General features: G+C 29.6%; 1 protein-coding gene across 3 annotated transcripts in view; it reads right to left on the bottom strand.

Moving 5' to 3' along the window:
- Positions 1-1,724: 1,724 nt before the first annotated feature.
- Positions 1,725-16,937, bottom strand: part of LOC118441334 (transcription factor Sox-9-B) — a 17,511-nt gene continuing 2,298 nt past the window's right edge. For 2 of the 3 annotated variants that reach the window (XM_035865571.2, XM_035865566.2), the window contains 4 exons: positions 12,137-12,283; positions 3,253-3,589; positions 2,627-2,925; positions 1,725-2,158 (listed from right to left, as the gene is read on the bottom strand). In XM_035865571.2, coding sequence (XP_035721464.2) covers positions 1,903-2,158; positions 2,627-2,925; positions 3,253-3,589; positions 12,137-12,283 — 1,039 coding nt within the window. In that variant the 3' untranslated portion in view covers positions 1,725-1,902. The remainder of the gene's footprint in view (positions 2,159-2,626; positions 2,926-3,252; positions 3,590-12,136; positions 12,284-16,937) is intronic. The other variant, XM_035865567.2, reaches the window with a different exon arrangement.

Raw genomic sequence — 16,937 nt, forward strand, 5'->3', positions numbered from 1 at the left:
ATAATGATAATAATAATAATAATAATAATAATAATAATAATAATAATAATAATAACGATAATAACGGAGAAGAATTAAGAGAGAAAAAAAAATAAGAAGAAGAAAAAGGTCGAGACGTGAATTTGCGAGTAATAATAATTAATTAATCGAGTGAGAAAAAAAAAAGAAAAATAAAGAGAAAAAAAGGTAGAAAAAATAATAAATAAATAAAGAAACGCGATGATCTCTGGAGAGAGAGGGGAAAGAAAAAAAAAAAAGAAAAAGAAATAAAGAAAAAGAAAAAGAAAAAAAAAAGATAAATAAATAAAATCACGTCACGATAAATTTTTTCCTTCAAATTTTCAATAGAAATCGATGAAAACGATTCAATCGTTGAATTTCATTGGATAGTTTAATCAATTGCTCCCAAGAGAATATACATATATACATACATACATACATACATACATACGTACATATATACATTGATTTCTCTCTCTGGTAGTATCAGAACGAATCGACTCGTATTTCATCGGTTTATTTGAAGAACGTTCGCGTATACGACGTATGTATGTACAACGTGCTCGTGACACGGTGTATAATAAACCATACACAGGCCTCTGTATCAATCATTATTTGGTTTATAGAGAGTTCACGAGCTTTATATACATATATATAACTAAATACATGTATGTATATATATATATATATATATATATATATATATGTATGTATTATTATTTTTAGATATTTTTAATTATTATTTTTATTATTATCATTATTATTATTATTTTTATTATTATTATTATTATTATTATTATTATTATTATTATTATTATTATTATTATTATTATTATTATTATTATTATTACATTTAAATTTGCCGCAGGGTATACATACATACATACATTTATATATGTATATATGTATGTATGTTTGTACATATATATATATATATATCTATATATATAGTACATATATACGTAGGTATATAATCAACAGCTCCGGCTATTTGTTTAGCCTGAAATTCTTCGCTTTGGAATGGCCGCCTGTCATGGAATGATGTCATGGAGTATGTCAATTTCTTACTACCATTTCTATATTACTAACACTACTATTACTATTACTATTATTACTATCACTACTACTAGTATTATTACTATTACTATTACTATGACTATTACTATTACTATTACTATTACTAATACTCCTATTGCTACTAATTATTTTCTCTCCGTTGAATTAGAAAGAAAGAAAGAAAGAAAGAAAGAACGAAAGAACGCAAGAAAGAAAGAAAGAAAGAAAGAAAGAAAAAGAATAGAAAAACAAACGAGAATTTTTTCGGCACGAGTACTGTTAATACTGTAATTTTTGTCTCTCGAACGAATGATTTTGACAAGGATGATTAAACAGAAAAAAAAAAGAGAGAGAGAGAGAGAGAGAGAAAGAGAAAGTAAAGATGAAGAAAGGAAAGTACAGCAGAGAAATATTTTTCAAAAATTCGAAACGATCGATCGACGATATATCTTTATTGTTACTTTTTTTTTCTCTTTTTTTTTTTTTTAACACTCTTCATTCCCTCCTGAATGATCACTCTTTCTCTCTCTCTCTCTCTCTCTCTCTCTCTCTCTCTCTTTGATCGACAAAGACGAACTGCAAGTTAGAGAGAGAGAGAGAGAGAGAGAATAACATATACTTCAACGATAAAATACAATTCGAATTAACGATCGTATCGTGTTGATCACTTTATGGAAGAAAGAAAGAAAAAAAAAAAAAAGGAATAAATGAAGAAAAAAGAAAAAAAGGGAAGAAGAGAAACGTTCGACTTCGTGAGGAAAAAAAAAAGTAGAGAAAGAGTGATAGAAAAGAGGGTTGGAGGGAAAGGAAAGAAGTAAAAAGAAAAAAAAAAAAGCGTCTATAAATTTATAAATAATTGGGCCAGGCCTCGACGCCGTATCGATGATATTGGGCATAAGGTGCGGATGATACATGTGTATGGCCCATTTGCATCGAATGATGTGGTGGATTGTGTAATGGCGCTATGTGACCAACCGGTGGTAATGGCGGCTGCAATTCGTGATACCTAACCATCTCTTGGGTTCTATCTTCCCAAGTAATTTCATTGATTGGATGTTCGGTACAATGACGTTTGCTAGGCCTCTCGGTTTCTTCCTCGTATCTGTGAAACATACATTTTTACACGTACACGCACATACATGCTCACATACATACATACTAACGTACATACATAAATACATACATATATACATAGATACACACGTACACATATATATGCAAATATATGGACAGATAAGATGAAAAAATAAAAATGAAAATAAAACTCGGGACAACAATTCTCAAATGAATTAAATCTCAATAATTATAAATCTATATATATATATATATATATATATATATATATATATATATATATATATAAATGTGGATGAAATAAATCGTCACGGGTTTTAATGTTCCTTGCAATTTTTTTCTTTTTTTTTTCTCTCCCTCCCCTTTTTTTTTCTTTAAGCAGAGAAACTTCTTTCATATCTTTATTATCTTTTAGTTTTATTTATTTATTTATTTTATTTTATTTTTATTCTTTTTTTTTTTTTTTTTTTTTTTTTTTTTTATTATTTTACTCTACCTATTCAATATCCATTGATTCGTTGTAGTAGTTGGTACAGGTGGATATTGCACAGGTGCAACCTGAGGTGGTAGATATTGGTCCAACTCGTTGCTTTCGACCTCGCACTCTTGTAAACTCAATGGTAGATTCAATCCAAATGTCCCAAGGCCATTCAATTGACTCTCCTCGACTGGTAAACCATCTCCAACTTCGATATATCGAAAATCAACCCCTGATGATTGTGGTGATTCGACCGACGTCGTACTGTTTACCAATTCTTGATGATAAAACGTATTGTTTTGTTGATGTTGATTACCCTATCAGAACAAAATCCATACGCGATACGGTTCTGTTTCTATTTTTTTTTTCTTTCTTTCTTCCTTCCTTCCTTCCTTCCTTCCTTTCTTTCTTTCTTTCTTTCTTTCTTTCAAACGAACGATTCAAATAAAAACTAACAAAGCTAAAGGGTGTAACGTGAAAGTTTTTTTTTTATGTAGTATTAAAGGATCTAAATAAAATCGTACGAAAGTTTTAATCGAAATTTATAAATAAAAAATTTAGACTTTATGATTAAGAAGAAAAAAGTAAAAAAGGACAACAAAGAAAAATATGTAATAATAATTTTTCATAAATTTATAAATTACCTGATTGACGTAATGTTGACCCCTAGGCGTTGTAGGTGGTGTTGGTAATGACAATCCTTGATTGGGGGTCGTCGATGGCGAAGAAGAATTAGCACCGCTCTGAGGTGAATTTGGCCCTTGTACACCTCTAGGACTCATGTCCTCTTGTTTTAAGGACTTTGACACGCTAAATATCAAATTACTTTGACTTCTTGACGGTGAACTGTCACGACCCGACGGTCCATTTGGTTTTCGCCGTCTTGGCTGATATTTGTAATCCGGATGTTCACGTTTGTGTATCACGCGAAGGCGATCGGCTTCTTCGATAAATGGCTTTTTATCGTTATCGGAAAGTCGCCTAAAGAAAAAAAAAACAAAAAAAAAAAACAAAAATAAAAATAAATATATATATATATATAGTTCGTTTAAATTGTTCGTTTAAATTGTTCAAATTATATTACATCATATTACAATATTATATCGTTATTCTTACAAATTATATTTAAATCGTTCGTTGTAAAATTTTCATATATTTCTTAGATATACGATCTCTGTTATAATTTTTTAATCTATTTTATATATATATATATATATTTTTTATTTATTATTATAATTTAATGACAAGTTAATTTTTGTCTCGATAATAATTTGAATCATCAAAGTTACACTTTCGACAATTCCATTCTTTATATTTTATAATAAAGTTGTCAAAATAAAGAACTATTATATATTATAATTTAATAATAAATTAATTTTTTCTTTTAATCCAATCAATTTATGATCCAAAAAAAAAACATATATATATATATATATTAGAATATTTATAATATATATTATTTTAATGAATTATCTTACGAGGATTGAAATTTTGTTCGAACGAAAACGTAACGACGAGGACAATAAAGAAAAAAGACAAAAAATAGAATTCCTCTTATAGAAAAAAAAACAAACAAACAAACAAACAAACAAATCAACACTTTCGTTCGTTCTCGATAATAACGGAAAGAAAGAAAGAAAGAAAGAAAGAAAGAGGAGAAAAGAATGGGTAGCGTTGTGGGATAGGGAAGAAAGTAAAGAAAAATTGTTTCGTAAATTAAAAAAAAAAAAAAATGGGAGAAAGAAAAAGAAAGTGAGAAAAACAAAAGAAAAAAAGAAACAAAAAAAAAAAAAAAAAAAGAAAAAAGAAAAAAGATCTATTAGCTCGCTCTTAATTTAGTCCTCGAATAATATCAAGAACGGATAACATTAAATATCAACATACATATTGAAACTTATTCAAGGAGCAACGTTCAAGCATAAAAGGGCGTTCGGTTTTATAGCTGTCGTCGGATTAACGTGATTCACGTATGACGCATGCACCGCATATTCTCTCAAAAGACGATTCGGTTGAGAGCCGTGAAGATCGTTTCAGTGGCAGGAGGAAGGAGGGAGAGAGGGTGGTGATGGTGGTGATGGTGATGGTGGTGGATCAAGGGAGTGCAAGGATAAGGAGATGGAGGAGGAGTTCGTTGAAGGTGACGAAGGGACGAAGAGGGAGAGAGGAGAGGTCGTCTTGTAAAGGAGTCTCGAAACGTTTCTATCAGCATCCGATTCTCTCTTCTTTTCGAGGAAGAGTGAAGAGAAGGTGCGACTTGCGAGATTGCGTCTGGTTAGTGTTCCTGGACTCTGGGCGTTAAGTCTCGAGAAGTCTAAGCTCGTAAAGAAACGCGCGAAAGCCATAACCATGGTGTCCATATATGTACATATATATATATATATATATGTGGTATGTATGTATATGTTTCTATGTGTATACTAGAAAATAAGAGAAAGAATGAGAGAGAGAGAGAGAGAGAGAGAGACAGAAAGGTTTTGTGTTTACGTTCCCACTGGGCTCTCCTTAAAGACCCCTAAAGAACGATAAGGTTTTCCGGTATAATATGGAGTCACGAAAGTGTTCTTAAAAATCTCTTTTTCCTTCTTCTTTTCCATTATTTCTTTTCTTTTTTTTTTTGCCCCTTTCCTTTTCCTTTTTGCCTTTTCTTTCTTTCTCTTTTTCTTTTTTTCCTCTTCGTTCGACCTATCCATATATTTCACTTTTCTTTTCTCGTTTCTTTTTTCCTCTCTCTCTCTTTCTCTCTCTCTCTCTCTCTCTTTATCTTTTTACATATATATATATATATATATATATTTGGCTTTTTATTTTTTTTCTTTTTTTCTTTTATATATATATATATATATATATATATATTTTTTGTTTGTTTGTTTGTTTGTTTATTTATTTGTTCTCTTTTCATTTATTTATTTATCTCTTCGTAATATATCATATCACGTGTAATAAAGATTCACGATCGATCGATCATCTTAGGATCACTTTTACGATCGCAAAAATGTAAGAACACCTTTTTTTTTTTTTCGACGTACATATGATAAATTCAAATCATTGAAAAGTTTTCATTTGTCATTCTCCTTATCAAAAACTCTTTTCTAATATTTTCGTTTTTAATACGATCCTTACGATCTGACGATCGCATTTCTATTTTTTTTTTTCTCTCTTTTTTTTTTTTTTTTTTTTTCTTCTAAAGAAGGAATGACGATTAATTCACGAACTTAGGTACGAATTATTTAACGAAACAATTCATGTTCCTATATTAACGATTATCATTAATTATTAACAATTATTTCCTAATTATTAACAATTATTTTACGTTTACTCGTCGTTTATTCGTCATTTTTATTTTTAGAATTAATTTTTGTTCCCTTCGCTTTTGAAATTCTTTTAATGATCTCTCATTTTTAAACGTTCGTACGATCATATTACATTACATTTTTTAAATGTAATAATTGTAAAAAAAAGAATAAAAGAAGATATTTGTCTCTCCTTCATACGATATTTAATTCTCGTGATTGTTACTCTAATGAATTCTAAGAAGATCAAATCTCGCTTTAATTAGTCTCCTCTCTCTCTCTCTCTCTCTCTCTTTCTCGTTCTCTCGTTCTCTCTCTCTCGTTCTGTCAAGATAAAATAAGAAGATGAAAATCAGACGGGAGTAATAGTTTCTTCGAATGATAAGAGATAAGAATTAGAAACTAAACCAAGACGTTGCTTAGATTCCTATCGATCTTATCAATCTAACTCATCTATTGTACAAACATAACTTCTTTCTCTCCCTCTCTCTCTCTCTCTCTCTCTCTCTCTTTCTGTCTTTCTGTCTCTCTTCCTTCCACGAAGTACCAATATACATTACTTCGTGTATATCTGTCTCTTAGAAATTTAAATCCCACAGTCTTGCAGAGCTCTTGACCAGCTCGAATGTATGTACGTATGTGCATTAAATGCAACGTTTTGCATCCTCGAGTTTAACGGATATATGTTTTGTCATGTGTCTTTAACAGTAGAGAGAGAGAGATAGAGAGAGAGAGAGAGAGAGACAGAGAGAAAGTGAGTGAAAGAGAGAGAGAGAGAAAGAGAAAGAAATAGAGATAGATAGATAGAGTGTGACAGAAAGAAAGACAGAGAGAGAGAGAGAGAGAGAGGAGAGAGTAGCATCTGGTCAATGGACTCTGTCTCAGTTTGACGTTTTTTCTATTTCTTTTGCTTTTTCTTTCTATCTCTCTCTCTCTCTCTCTCTCTCTCTCTTTCTCTTTCTTTTTTTCTGTTTTCTTTTTCTTTTTCTTTTCCTGTTCTTCGGCCTACCAACCAACCAACCAACCAACCAACCAACACGATAGCTTCTCCTCATCGCAGCCTCTTTTTCAAACGCCAGATGCAACACAGGATCAACCAATTAGGTTTACTACACTCTTCTTAACACTCTTCTTATCATATAATGGTATCGTCACTTTCTATCAAAATTCAATTCTATTTTCACGTTACGTTCAATACAATTTAATTATAAATCATTGAAATCCTGTATGATCTTGTAAAGATTGTTTAAAAAAAAAAAAGAAAAAGAAAAGGTTTATTTATTCATTTATTCGATTTTATTCATTTCGTTTCCTGTTCCTTTCTCTTTCTTTGTTTCTTTGTCTATTCTTCCTTTCTTTCTTTTTTCTTTTTTCTTTTTTTTTTTTTTTTATCCAATCGTTGTTTAAAAACCTTTTTTCGTTGTATAAAAGTTTCTCTCTGTTCTTCTTCATATTGAAATATAATATAATGATGAAAAAAAAAAAAATATATATATATATATATATATAAGAAATTGAATTTATAAATAAATAAATAAAAAAAAAACCACACACACACACACACAACAAGCATATCTATATATGTACATGCATATTTTTTTATTCGTCATACGAAAATTTCTCTCTCTCTCTATTTCTCTATTACTTAAAAAAAAAAAAAAATAAAAAAAAAAACAGAAAAGAAAAAAAAAGGAAGAAACTAAAAATTATTATGAAGGATGAATACTAGAAAAAAAAGAAAAAAGATAAAACAATAACACTTAGAATTAATCGACGCGATTAGATCAATTTCATCGATCATTTGTTATCTCTCTTTTTTTCTTTCTTTCTTTCTCTTCTTTTTTCTTTCTCTTTCTTTTTTTTTTTTTTCCTTCGCGAACATACTCACTTCTTCAAGTTATTCTAAGATAAAGTCAAATACATTCTCATCCGCATACACATTACATACACACACACACACACACATATATATGTATATGTATATATATTTCCAGGATATCCAGGTGTAGGTATATTGGTGCCAGAAATAAATCTCTTCCATAGCCGTAAAAATTTTCGTTGAAGAACGATTCGTCGCGTCGTCCGTTTGTAAGGTATATCACCATTGAAGATATTAGAAGGCGTGTTTGCCGACAAAAAGAAAACAGATATCACGGTTCATCCTTGGCGCGTGCTGGCAGCTGCTGGCCGGTTCCTGCTTGAGATAAAGGCCCACCATCAAGACTATCTATCTCATAACAACAATACCTTCCTTGTCCCTGTCAGGTGAATTTTTCCGAACCTGCCGTTTTCTTTCTCTTTTTTCTTTCTTTCTCTTCTTTCTTTCCTTTTTTTTCCCCTCTTTTTCCCCTTTTCTCCGTCTCTTTTACTCCTTGCTTTTCCTTTCTTTGTTTTCTCTTTTCTCTCGTTTCTCTTCTTTTCCTTTCTCCTCCACCTCTTTTCTTTCTTTTCCTTCTTAATTATGTTTTCTTTTCTTTTTCTCTTACTCTTTCTCTCCTCCTCCTCCACCTCCTTCACTACTTCTCCCCCATCCATTTTTTCGTCCTTATTAATTCGTGCTAATTGAAGGTAAATTTCGTAAGATAAATTTTTTTCGACGAGTCCCATTTATCACGTCGAAAATCATGATCTAATAGGTAATTTCAGTTTTGTTTATTTCTTTTCTTTTTCTTTTTTTTTTTTTTTTTTTTTTCTTTTTCGTTTTCGTTTTCTTTTTTCCTTACTCTTTATGAGAAATCAAAAGAAGAAAACTAAAGTACGTATACAGTGAATCGTATTTTATCACATGAAATATTATAAGTTAGAATCGAGACAGAGATATATTATTCCGTCTAATTCATCTTCGTGAGATTTTTCTTTTTTTTTTTCCTAGATTATAAAATGAGAACATACGAATACAGCAGACATAAAAAAAAAAAAAACGCACAACGCGTAAGCGAGCTCGTGCATTAAAATAATTTGCGGGGTATTTTTTTTTCTTCTTTTTTTTTTCTTTTTTTTTTTTTTTTTTTTTTTTCCATAAATTTTTCTAAATAAATACAATTTAAAATTATCGTGATAATGAAATTTTTCCATGCATCATTTGGAAAATGCAAATCTACACGAATACCGTAATAGCCATTATTTAATATTAAAATAATATCGTAGACTTTTTCAACGAAAGAACAAACTTTTCAAACGAACACGATCTCGATTGAACAATTAGAGATAAACATTTGACCCCATTAGAGATAAACATTTGTCCCAAACATTAGGGACTTTTGACCGGCCCGATGATATGTATATTTTTAAATCGTCTTAGTCATTGACAGTAAAAGTTCACTGACAGTATTCTCAAAATAATTCACATTCCAAAGTAAATTGTGTTAATTGACATTAGGCCCATTTCAAAGGTGCTAAATAATTACTTTTTAAGAGGTAAAAAAAAAAAAAAAAAAAAAAAAAAAGAAAAAAAAAATAAAATAAAAAGAACTATTTGCTAACCTCCGTCCTCTACGTCCCCCTCCTCCTCTCTCACTCTCTCTCTCTCTCTCTCTCTCTTTAATTTCATCAAAATTTTTTCAATTATCATTGAATTTACATTGAAGATAAGATAATCGAAAATTGATATTATATATATATATATATATATATATATATATATATATATATACATATATATTAAAACGATGCCCCATAGATAATTCTTCCGCATTTATTCGTTCCACTTTCGAGACAAGTGAGACGAAGGTTTCATTGGGAAATCGATCGGCTATCGGATCGACTATCGGCTATCGGATCGGATCGGATCGGATCGAATTGCGATCGAAGTCGGTATATAATAAAATGATTCGCGATGGGGGGCCTTGTCGGCGGGTCCTCTGATGATCTCTTGTGAGGGCTCGCTGGGGGCCCCTCGTTAGTCCCAACCAGGAAATGAAATCGTCTTCGAGTCATCCCTTCTCTCTCCTCTTTGAATTTTATTTTTAGTTAAATACGCGTACGCCTAAGTCCGACCGTATCTCTTTCTACTTTCACAATTTGAAATAACAAAAAGGAAGAAAAGAATTTCTATTGGTCTTTATAAAGGAAAAAAAAATAAAAAAAAGAAAAAAAAAGAGAGAAAAAAATAAAAGAAAGAAAGGAATTATACTTTATGACGATATTATACGATAAATGATAATAAAATATTATGTAATAATAATAACAATAAATTATATAATAACAAATATTATATATATATATATATATATCCTATCGACTGTAACGTTTAAAATATAATATATCGATTCGATTTAATCGAATGATATTTTTTTATTTTATAATTTTATTATAAAAAGAAACATTAATTTTGTTTTATAATTTTTGTTAAAATTCTTTCCTTTCTCTTCTCTTCCTATTTTTTTTTCTCTTTCTTTTTTCTTTTTTCTTTCTTACCCCTCTTCTCTCCTTTCCATCCTTATTTTTCTTTTTTTTTCTTTTTCTTTTCATTTCCTTTCATTTTAATCTTTCTCTTTTCTCTTTCCTTCTTCTTTTTTCCTTTTACTCTTTTCTTATTCTTTTTTTTTTCATTTTTATCAAAACATCCAAACCTACTCCGAATGTTTCAACTTTATTTTATGGATCCCGTACTCGTTTAAGTTGATACTTCGAACGATTTAATTTTGTTTTCTCTTTTTTTTTTTTTTTCTTTTTATTTTCTGACGTGTTCGAAGTTTTTCAAGGATCTAGATCACACGAAGTATCGGTTAAATGTTGAATACATTCGTCACTCATGAGTCCAATGCACGATTCACATTATTTCTTTCGAGCAACAGGGGGAGGGTGGGGGGAGGACACACACTTGTAACATACCACGTGTAAGCTTTGGCGCCACGTGGTAAGAACGTGTCTTTAATATTATATATATATATATATATATATATATATGCATTTTTGTTCGTAAAAAAAAAAAAAAAAAAAAAAATAAAAAAAAAAATTGATACAAATAACGTCCCTTCTAACGAATCTAATGAATTTCTTTTTTCCTTTTTGTATTAATCAATTTTTCTATGATAATTTTCAATATTGTACGACTTGTTTGTTCGTAAAAAAAAAAAAAAAAAAAGAAATAAAAAATTGATACAAGTAACGTCCCTTCTAACGAATCTAATGAATTTCTTTTTTCTTTTTTGTATTAATCAATTTTTCTATGATAATTTTCAATAATTAATATATTGATATATTGTAAGATTTGTTAGAAAAAAATACGACGAATTTGTCTTTTAAAGATTGTTGATGATAATAAAAAATAAAATATATATATATATATATTTTTTTTTTCCACGAAGTAAAACGCTCTTGGTTCGCGCTTAAAAGATCATGAAAGACGATTCTCGTCTTTCTACATGGCCGGGTGCTCGCAGCTTGCCAAGTTCGCATCTGTGAGAATCGTTCTTATCTGATTGAGAATGGAAAGGCAGCCGATTGAAGACACGTGGTGCCGATTAATTTTATCGGGACGGTGCCTTTCCGACTAACCGCGAAACGGAAATTCTTTAACAGACACAAATACGATTTGAATAATAAGAAAACGAAATCGAATCTGTTATCTCGAAATGTTTCGTAAAAAAAATAGGAAAAAAAAAAAGAAGAAGAAATAAAGAAAATGAGAGAAAAAAAATTTTATCCCTTTCATTTATATATACGAACGTAATAACGTATGATAAGCGTGTTATTTTCAAATATCGAAAACATATATATAATATATAATAATATTTTATATGTTGATTAAATGTATGATTAAATTATATATATATATATATTTATTTTCTATTATCTAACATTTTCAAAGATCACTATTTTATCATCATTATATACATATAAATTTTTTTTATTATAGGAATATTTTATATATATATATATATATATATATATATATATTTTTTTTTTTTTTATTATTATAGGATTGCAAAATATTACAAGAATATTTTACATTGAAAAATAAATATGTCACCTTAAAATATCATAAATATATATATATATGTATATATATAAATATAAATATATATAAAATCACTATTTATTTATATATAGACATATGTATATCAATCAATCAATCTTTTTATTATAGATATATTTTAAATGAAAATTCATAATTCTCTTGTAATAAAAATTAAAAAAGATTATTATTTTCTTTCTCCTTTTGTTTGTTACAATTTCTCTATAAATATTTTCATTACAGCAAAGGAACGTATGTATTTGAACGTATCAAACTCACCGCCATAATTTTCCCAATGTTTTCGACAGTTCGGCATTATGAAGTTGTGGATGTTGATCGGCCAATCTCCGCCTGGCAGCCTGTGCCCACACCATAAAAGCATTCATTGGTCTCTTCACGTGTGCCGCCCTTTTGTCGCCGGAGCCCCTGCAATTAGTAGACATTATCTTCATTGGAAGCGATTTTTTTTCACCTATCCTTCAAATAATTCCTTTCGTCCAAATTTTCATGGTTTTAAGATGACGATAAAAAGAAAAAGAAGAAGAAGAAGAAGAAGAAAAAAGAAAAAAGGAAATATTAAGAATATCATTATCGGCACTCTCGTTAAAAGTAGGAAATAATGAGGCAAGGGAAAGTGAAACTGAACAAAACAAAAAGAAAGAAAAGAAAAAAGAAGAAGAGAAAGAAAATAAAATTGATTGCGTTAGGCCAGATAATCCGCTGACTTGGCAGAAGTAAATAAAACGATGGGCAACGTTTAAAGATTCGAATTTTTACCTAAACTCCTTTCCCTCGTCTCATCCCACCCCTCCCCTCCCCCGGCCCAATCTCCTAACCCTATTCCCATTCCATTTTTCTAATCTCACCTCTAACCCTCGCCACACTCAATAATACCACCAATACCATTATCATCGTCATCATCATTACCACCACCATCATCATCAGCAACCCTTCTCGTTTCTATTCGATCTACCGAGTGAGCTTTATTTCTAAGGCTGGCCTTAAAATAACACTGCCGATGTTAAAACGTGTGACGGCTTTCGAATGGGACGTATATCCCTTTCTTTCCAAGAAGATGACTTCATAAAACTTTAACCCAGGGTCCTGAACGAGAACGTGACGGACGTGATTGCTGCCACCTCTCTCTCTCTCTCTCTCTCTCTCTCTCTCTCTCTCTCTCTCGCTCCCACTTTCGTATTTTCTTTCTTTGATTAATCGAACTTCATCTTGATCATACTCGTTTCAATTTCTTTTTATTCTTTTTCTGATTTTTTTCCTTTATTTTTATTTTTTTTACTTTTTTTTTCTATTTTTTTTTTTTCTTTTTCTTTTTTTGTATATACTGTATATCGAAATATCGTACAATGATCAAATTAGAGAAGTGAAGATATGTTTTCTTTTTTAGATATATATATATATATATATTTTATATATAAATTATATGTGATATAGAAATATAATATACGAATATTTATTATACTATATGTATAACACAATATATATATATATATATATATATATATATATATGTATAATATATGAATTAATATAATATTAAGTGTGAAGATACAAGTAATAAAACATTGTTAAAGCAATAAATATATATTTATATAATGTAATATAATACTAATTTTTTATTGTATCCGATGATATTTTACGATAATAATTTATTATTTTTTGTGACAAATTTATTGAAATAATATTATATAATAATTTTTATATAACAATTTTATCACTTCTATCTTCAATTGTATAATATTAATCACAATTTTAATATAATAATATATATATATATATATATATACATACACATATAAATATATCCTATATATAAACAAACGAGTGAACGTTTGAAATGACAGATTGATCGTAAAAGAAAAAAAAAAAGTAGAGAGAAAGAGAGAGAGAAAGAGAGGAAAGAGACGAGAAAAAAAGGGAGGAAAAAGGATAGAGAAAAATAATTTTTTTAAATTGATCGATCGATCACAACGACAAACGGGCCGATAAAAATCGACGTGAACTTTCGAGATATTCGAATAGAGTCTCGTATATTTTCGGGCTCTTTGAAATAAGAGGGGCGTTAAATCCGTGTGTAAACCGAAAGAGCCGTTTGTAATTAGCGTGGGCCCACTAACAAGGCGGTTTTCACGGCGATGGTTCGTCGCAAACGCTGAGCTTGGTCGGGAGTGTGAGCGCGCGCGCGCTCGTTCATGGTTTACCTAGATACGCAAAAAAAAATTTTTAAAGTCTTTTACACCTCGTTTACATCGACTTACGACTTACGTTAATACTACTACTACTACTACTACTACTACTATTACTACTACTACTATTACTATTACTACTACTAATGTTTTTGCTAGTAAAACCTACTCAACCTAAAACGTTTGTAACGTGACTACATTTCTAACACGCCTTTTTTTTTTCTTTTTTTCGTTTTTTTCTTCTCTTTTTTTTTCTTTTTCTTGTTTCTTTTTTTTTTTTTTTTTCTTTTTCTTCGTTAGAATAAAAATCCTTTTGGGAAAGTCGCTTCACGAAACTCCTCTCGTAAATGTAAAAAGAAATTCTTTTTCTTTTTCTTTCCTTTCGTTTCCTTTTTTTTCTTTTGTTTCATCTCGAACGAGATCTATCGAACGTAACTTTCGATCGAAAGATATATCGATAAGTGATATTTCAAAAAAAAAAAAAAAAAAAAAAGAATATATATATATATATATACTCTCGAAATAATTTCAACTTTCTAATGTGGGGATTGGTGGGGGAAACTTTTGTCTCTTTAATTTTTCTTCTTCTTTTCTTTTTAAATCGACACTATTAAATCCGATTGGAAACAAAACAAAAAAAAAAAAAAAAAAAAAAATAATAATAATAATAATAATAATAATAATAATAATAAGTAAACGAATTTAATCGTATCTTATCAATTCGAGATGAAAAAAAAAAAGAGAAAAGAAAAAAAAAATGATTAATCTACGTGATCGACAAATATCGATAAGGTTCATTTAAAAAGAAATTAAACGATCGAACCAGTCAAATAATTTCGATTTGTTCGACGTAAACAGATAAAGGAATCTTCTATTTATTTATTTTTTTATTTTTGTTTTTTTGTTTTTTTTTTTCTTTTTTTAATATCAATATTATCAATACGATTAATAAGACGATCAAATAATGGATACAGATTTAATCTATAATAGGGATATAATGTAAAATCGAACAAACGTATTCGATAGCTTGAGAATAAAAATGTGTTTCATTAAAGGTAAACTTTCAGGAGTTAATGTAAATATGGATAGAGAAGGAAAAAAAAGAGAGAGACAGTGAGAGAGAGAGAGAGAGAGAGAGAGAGAGAGAAAGAGATAGAGGGAGAGATACATAAATTCTCATAGAGAACTCTCATGGGAATTAAAAAACAGTCGATTTTATCGGACCCCCGTATCAGTAGAAATAAACACGGTACCCTTTACTACACATCCAGAGATAACTCTCATATAATTGAGAGTTAGCGATAAGCCGGCTGGCATGTAGAACCGACGCCGCACGAGAATATGAATATATCCAACTCTCTTGCATTTCTACAATCGTTTTCAGATACGGCATTATAACGATTTTTAATTTATAATATTTTCAAAACCATTTAATCTTCTTAATGAGCGAACGGTCAGGGAGGAGCGGGCAAAAAGAAAGAAAGAAAAAAGAAAAAAAAATACTCTTAACGATCAACAATTTTTCTTACGGGAATTGAACTGAGTACTGATGGGGCCGTGGGGCGAGGGGGGGGAGGTTTGGTGGAGAGAGAGAGAGAGAGAGAGAGAGAGACGGAGGAAGGGACAATCTCGAAATTTTTTGTACAAAATTTGATTAGTTAAAAATTTTCTTAATCCCATCCCTCCTCCTTGTGTAATGTTTGATATTTGTTAAAGAAAAAAAAAAAACAAAAAAAAAAAACAAAAATAAAAAGAAGAAAAGATAAAAAGTATCCTCTGCCAAAGTAATAGCGTCGTATAATATGTATGTATAAAGACGAAAAAAAGACGAAAAAAAACAAAAAAAAACAAAAAAAAAAAGGAAAAAACGTTCCATTCAAGGTTCTAATCTCGCATTACCGACGAGAGAGGCAATTATAAGACACCAGATCACCGTGTGCACTCCTTTAGTTGCGTCATTTTTCTCGAACTTAAAGGCCATCGAGACGATTATATCGAACGAAGTTGTTAGAACACAGCATCCGACGGGATGCTGCAACCTCTTTGATCGTAAAATCTTAATACATCTACATATATATATATATATATATATATATATATATATATATATATATATTTCTGTCTATGTTACTCAATGAAAAAAAAAAAAAAAAAAAAAAAAAAAGAAAATATATATATATATGTAAATATATATACGTGCTTGTAGAGATTTTATTTTGAATTAATTGAAAAAGAGAGGAACAAAAAAAAAAGAAAAAAAGAAAAAAACAAAAACAAAAAAAAAAAACAAAGAAAGAGAAAAAAGGGAATTAAAAAAAAGAAAAAAAAAGAAATTTCTTATTTCTTAAATGAATTATTTTTCTTAAATGAATTCTTCTTTGTTTTTTTCATCCTTATGTCAATTTTTAAAAAATACATATGTCATGGCATTCAATGCAATAAGGAACCCACCTTAAAGGAATAGATTTAAGAGAATGAAAATTTTTAAAGGAATAAGTATTATAAGACATTGCGATCGAGTATTAATTAGCTAATTTACGTTAATTGGCAAGCGAGGACATTTTTCCTCGCTTAAGTCGTTTCCCAGGCCGTGGAAACGGGTGCGTCATAATTGAGTTAGCGTCACGTATTTTTAAAACCTCTCTCCCCCTTAGCCCCTTTGCTCAACCCCTCTCGCCTTCCCTCTTCATCGCCATATTCCTATCGTCGTCTTTCTTCGCGTTTTCTTATATTTTTTTTTCTCTCTTCTTTTTTTCCCCCCTTCTCTTTTCTTTCCTTTCCTTTCCTTTCTTTCTTTCTTTTTCTTCATTTTTTTTTCTTTTTTCTTTGCAAACATTTCTTCATTTCAACAAAATTTTTTTCGCATTCCTATATAA

This window comes from Vespa mandarinia, chromosome 11, assembly GCF_050613455.1.
Source record: "Vespa mandarinia isolate Hongniang chromosome 11, ASM5061345v1, whole genome shotgun sequence".
In the NCBI taxonomy this organism is placed as follows: domain Eukaryota; kingdom Metazoa; phylum Arthropoda; class Insecta; order Hymenoptera; family Vespidae; genus Vespa; species Vespa mandarinia.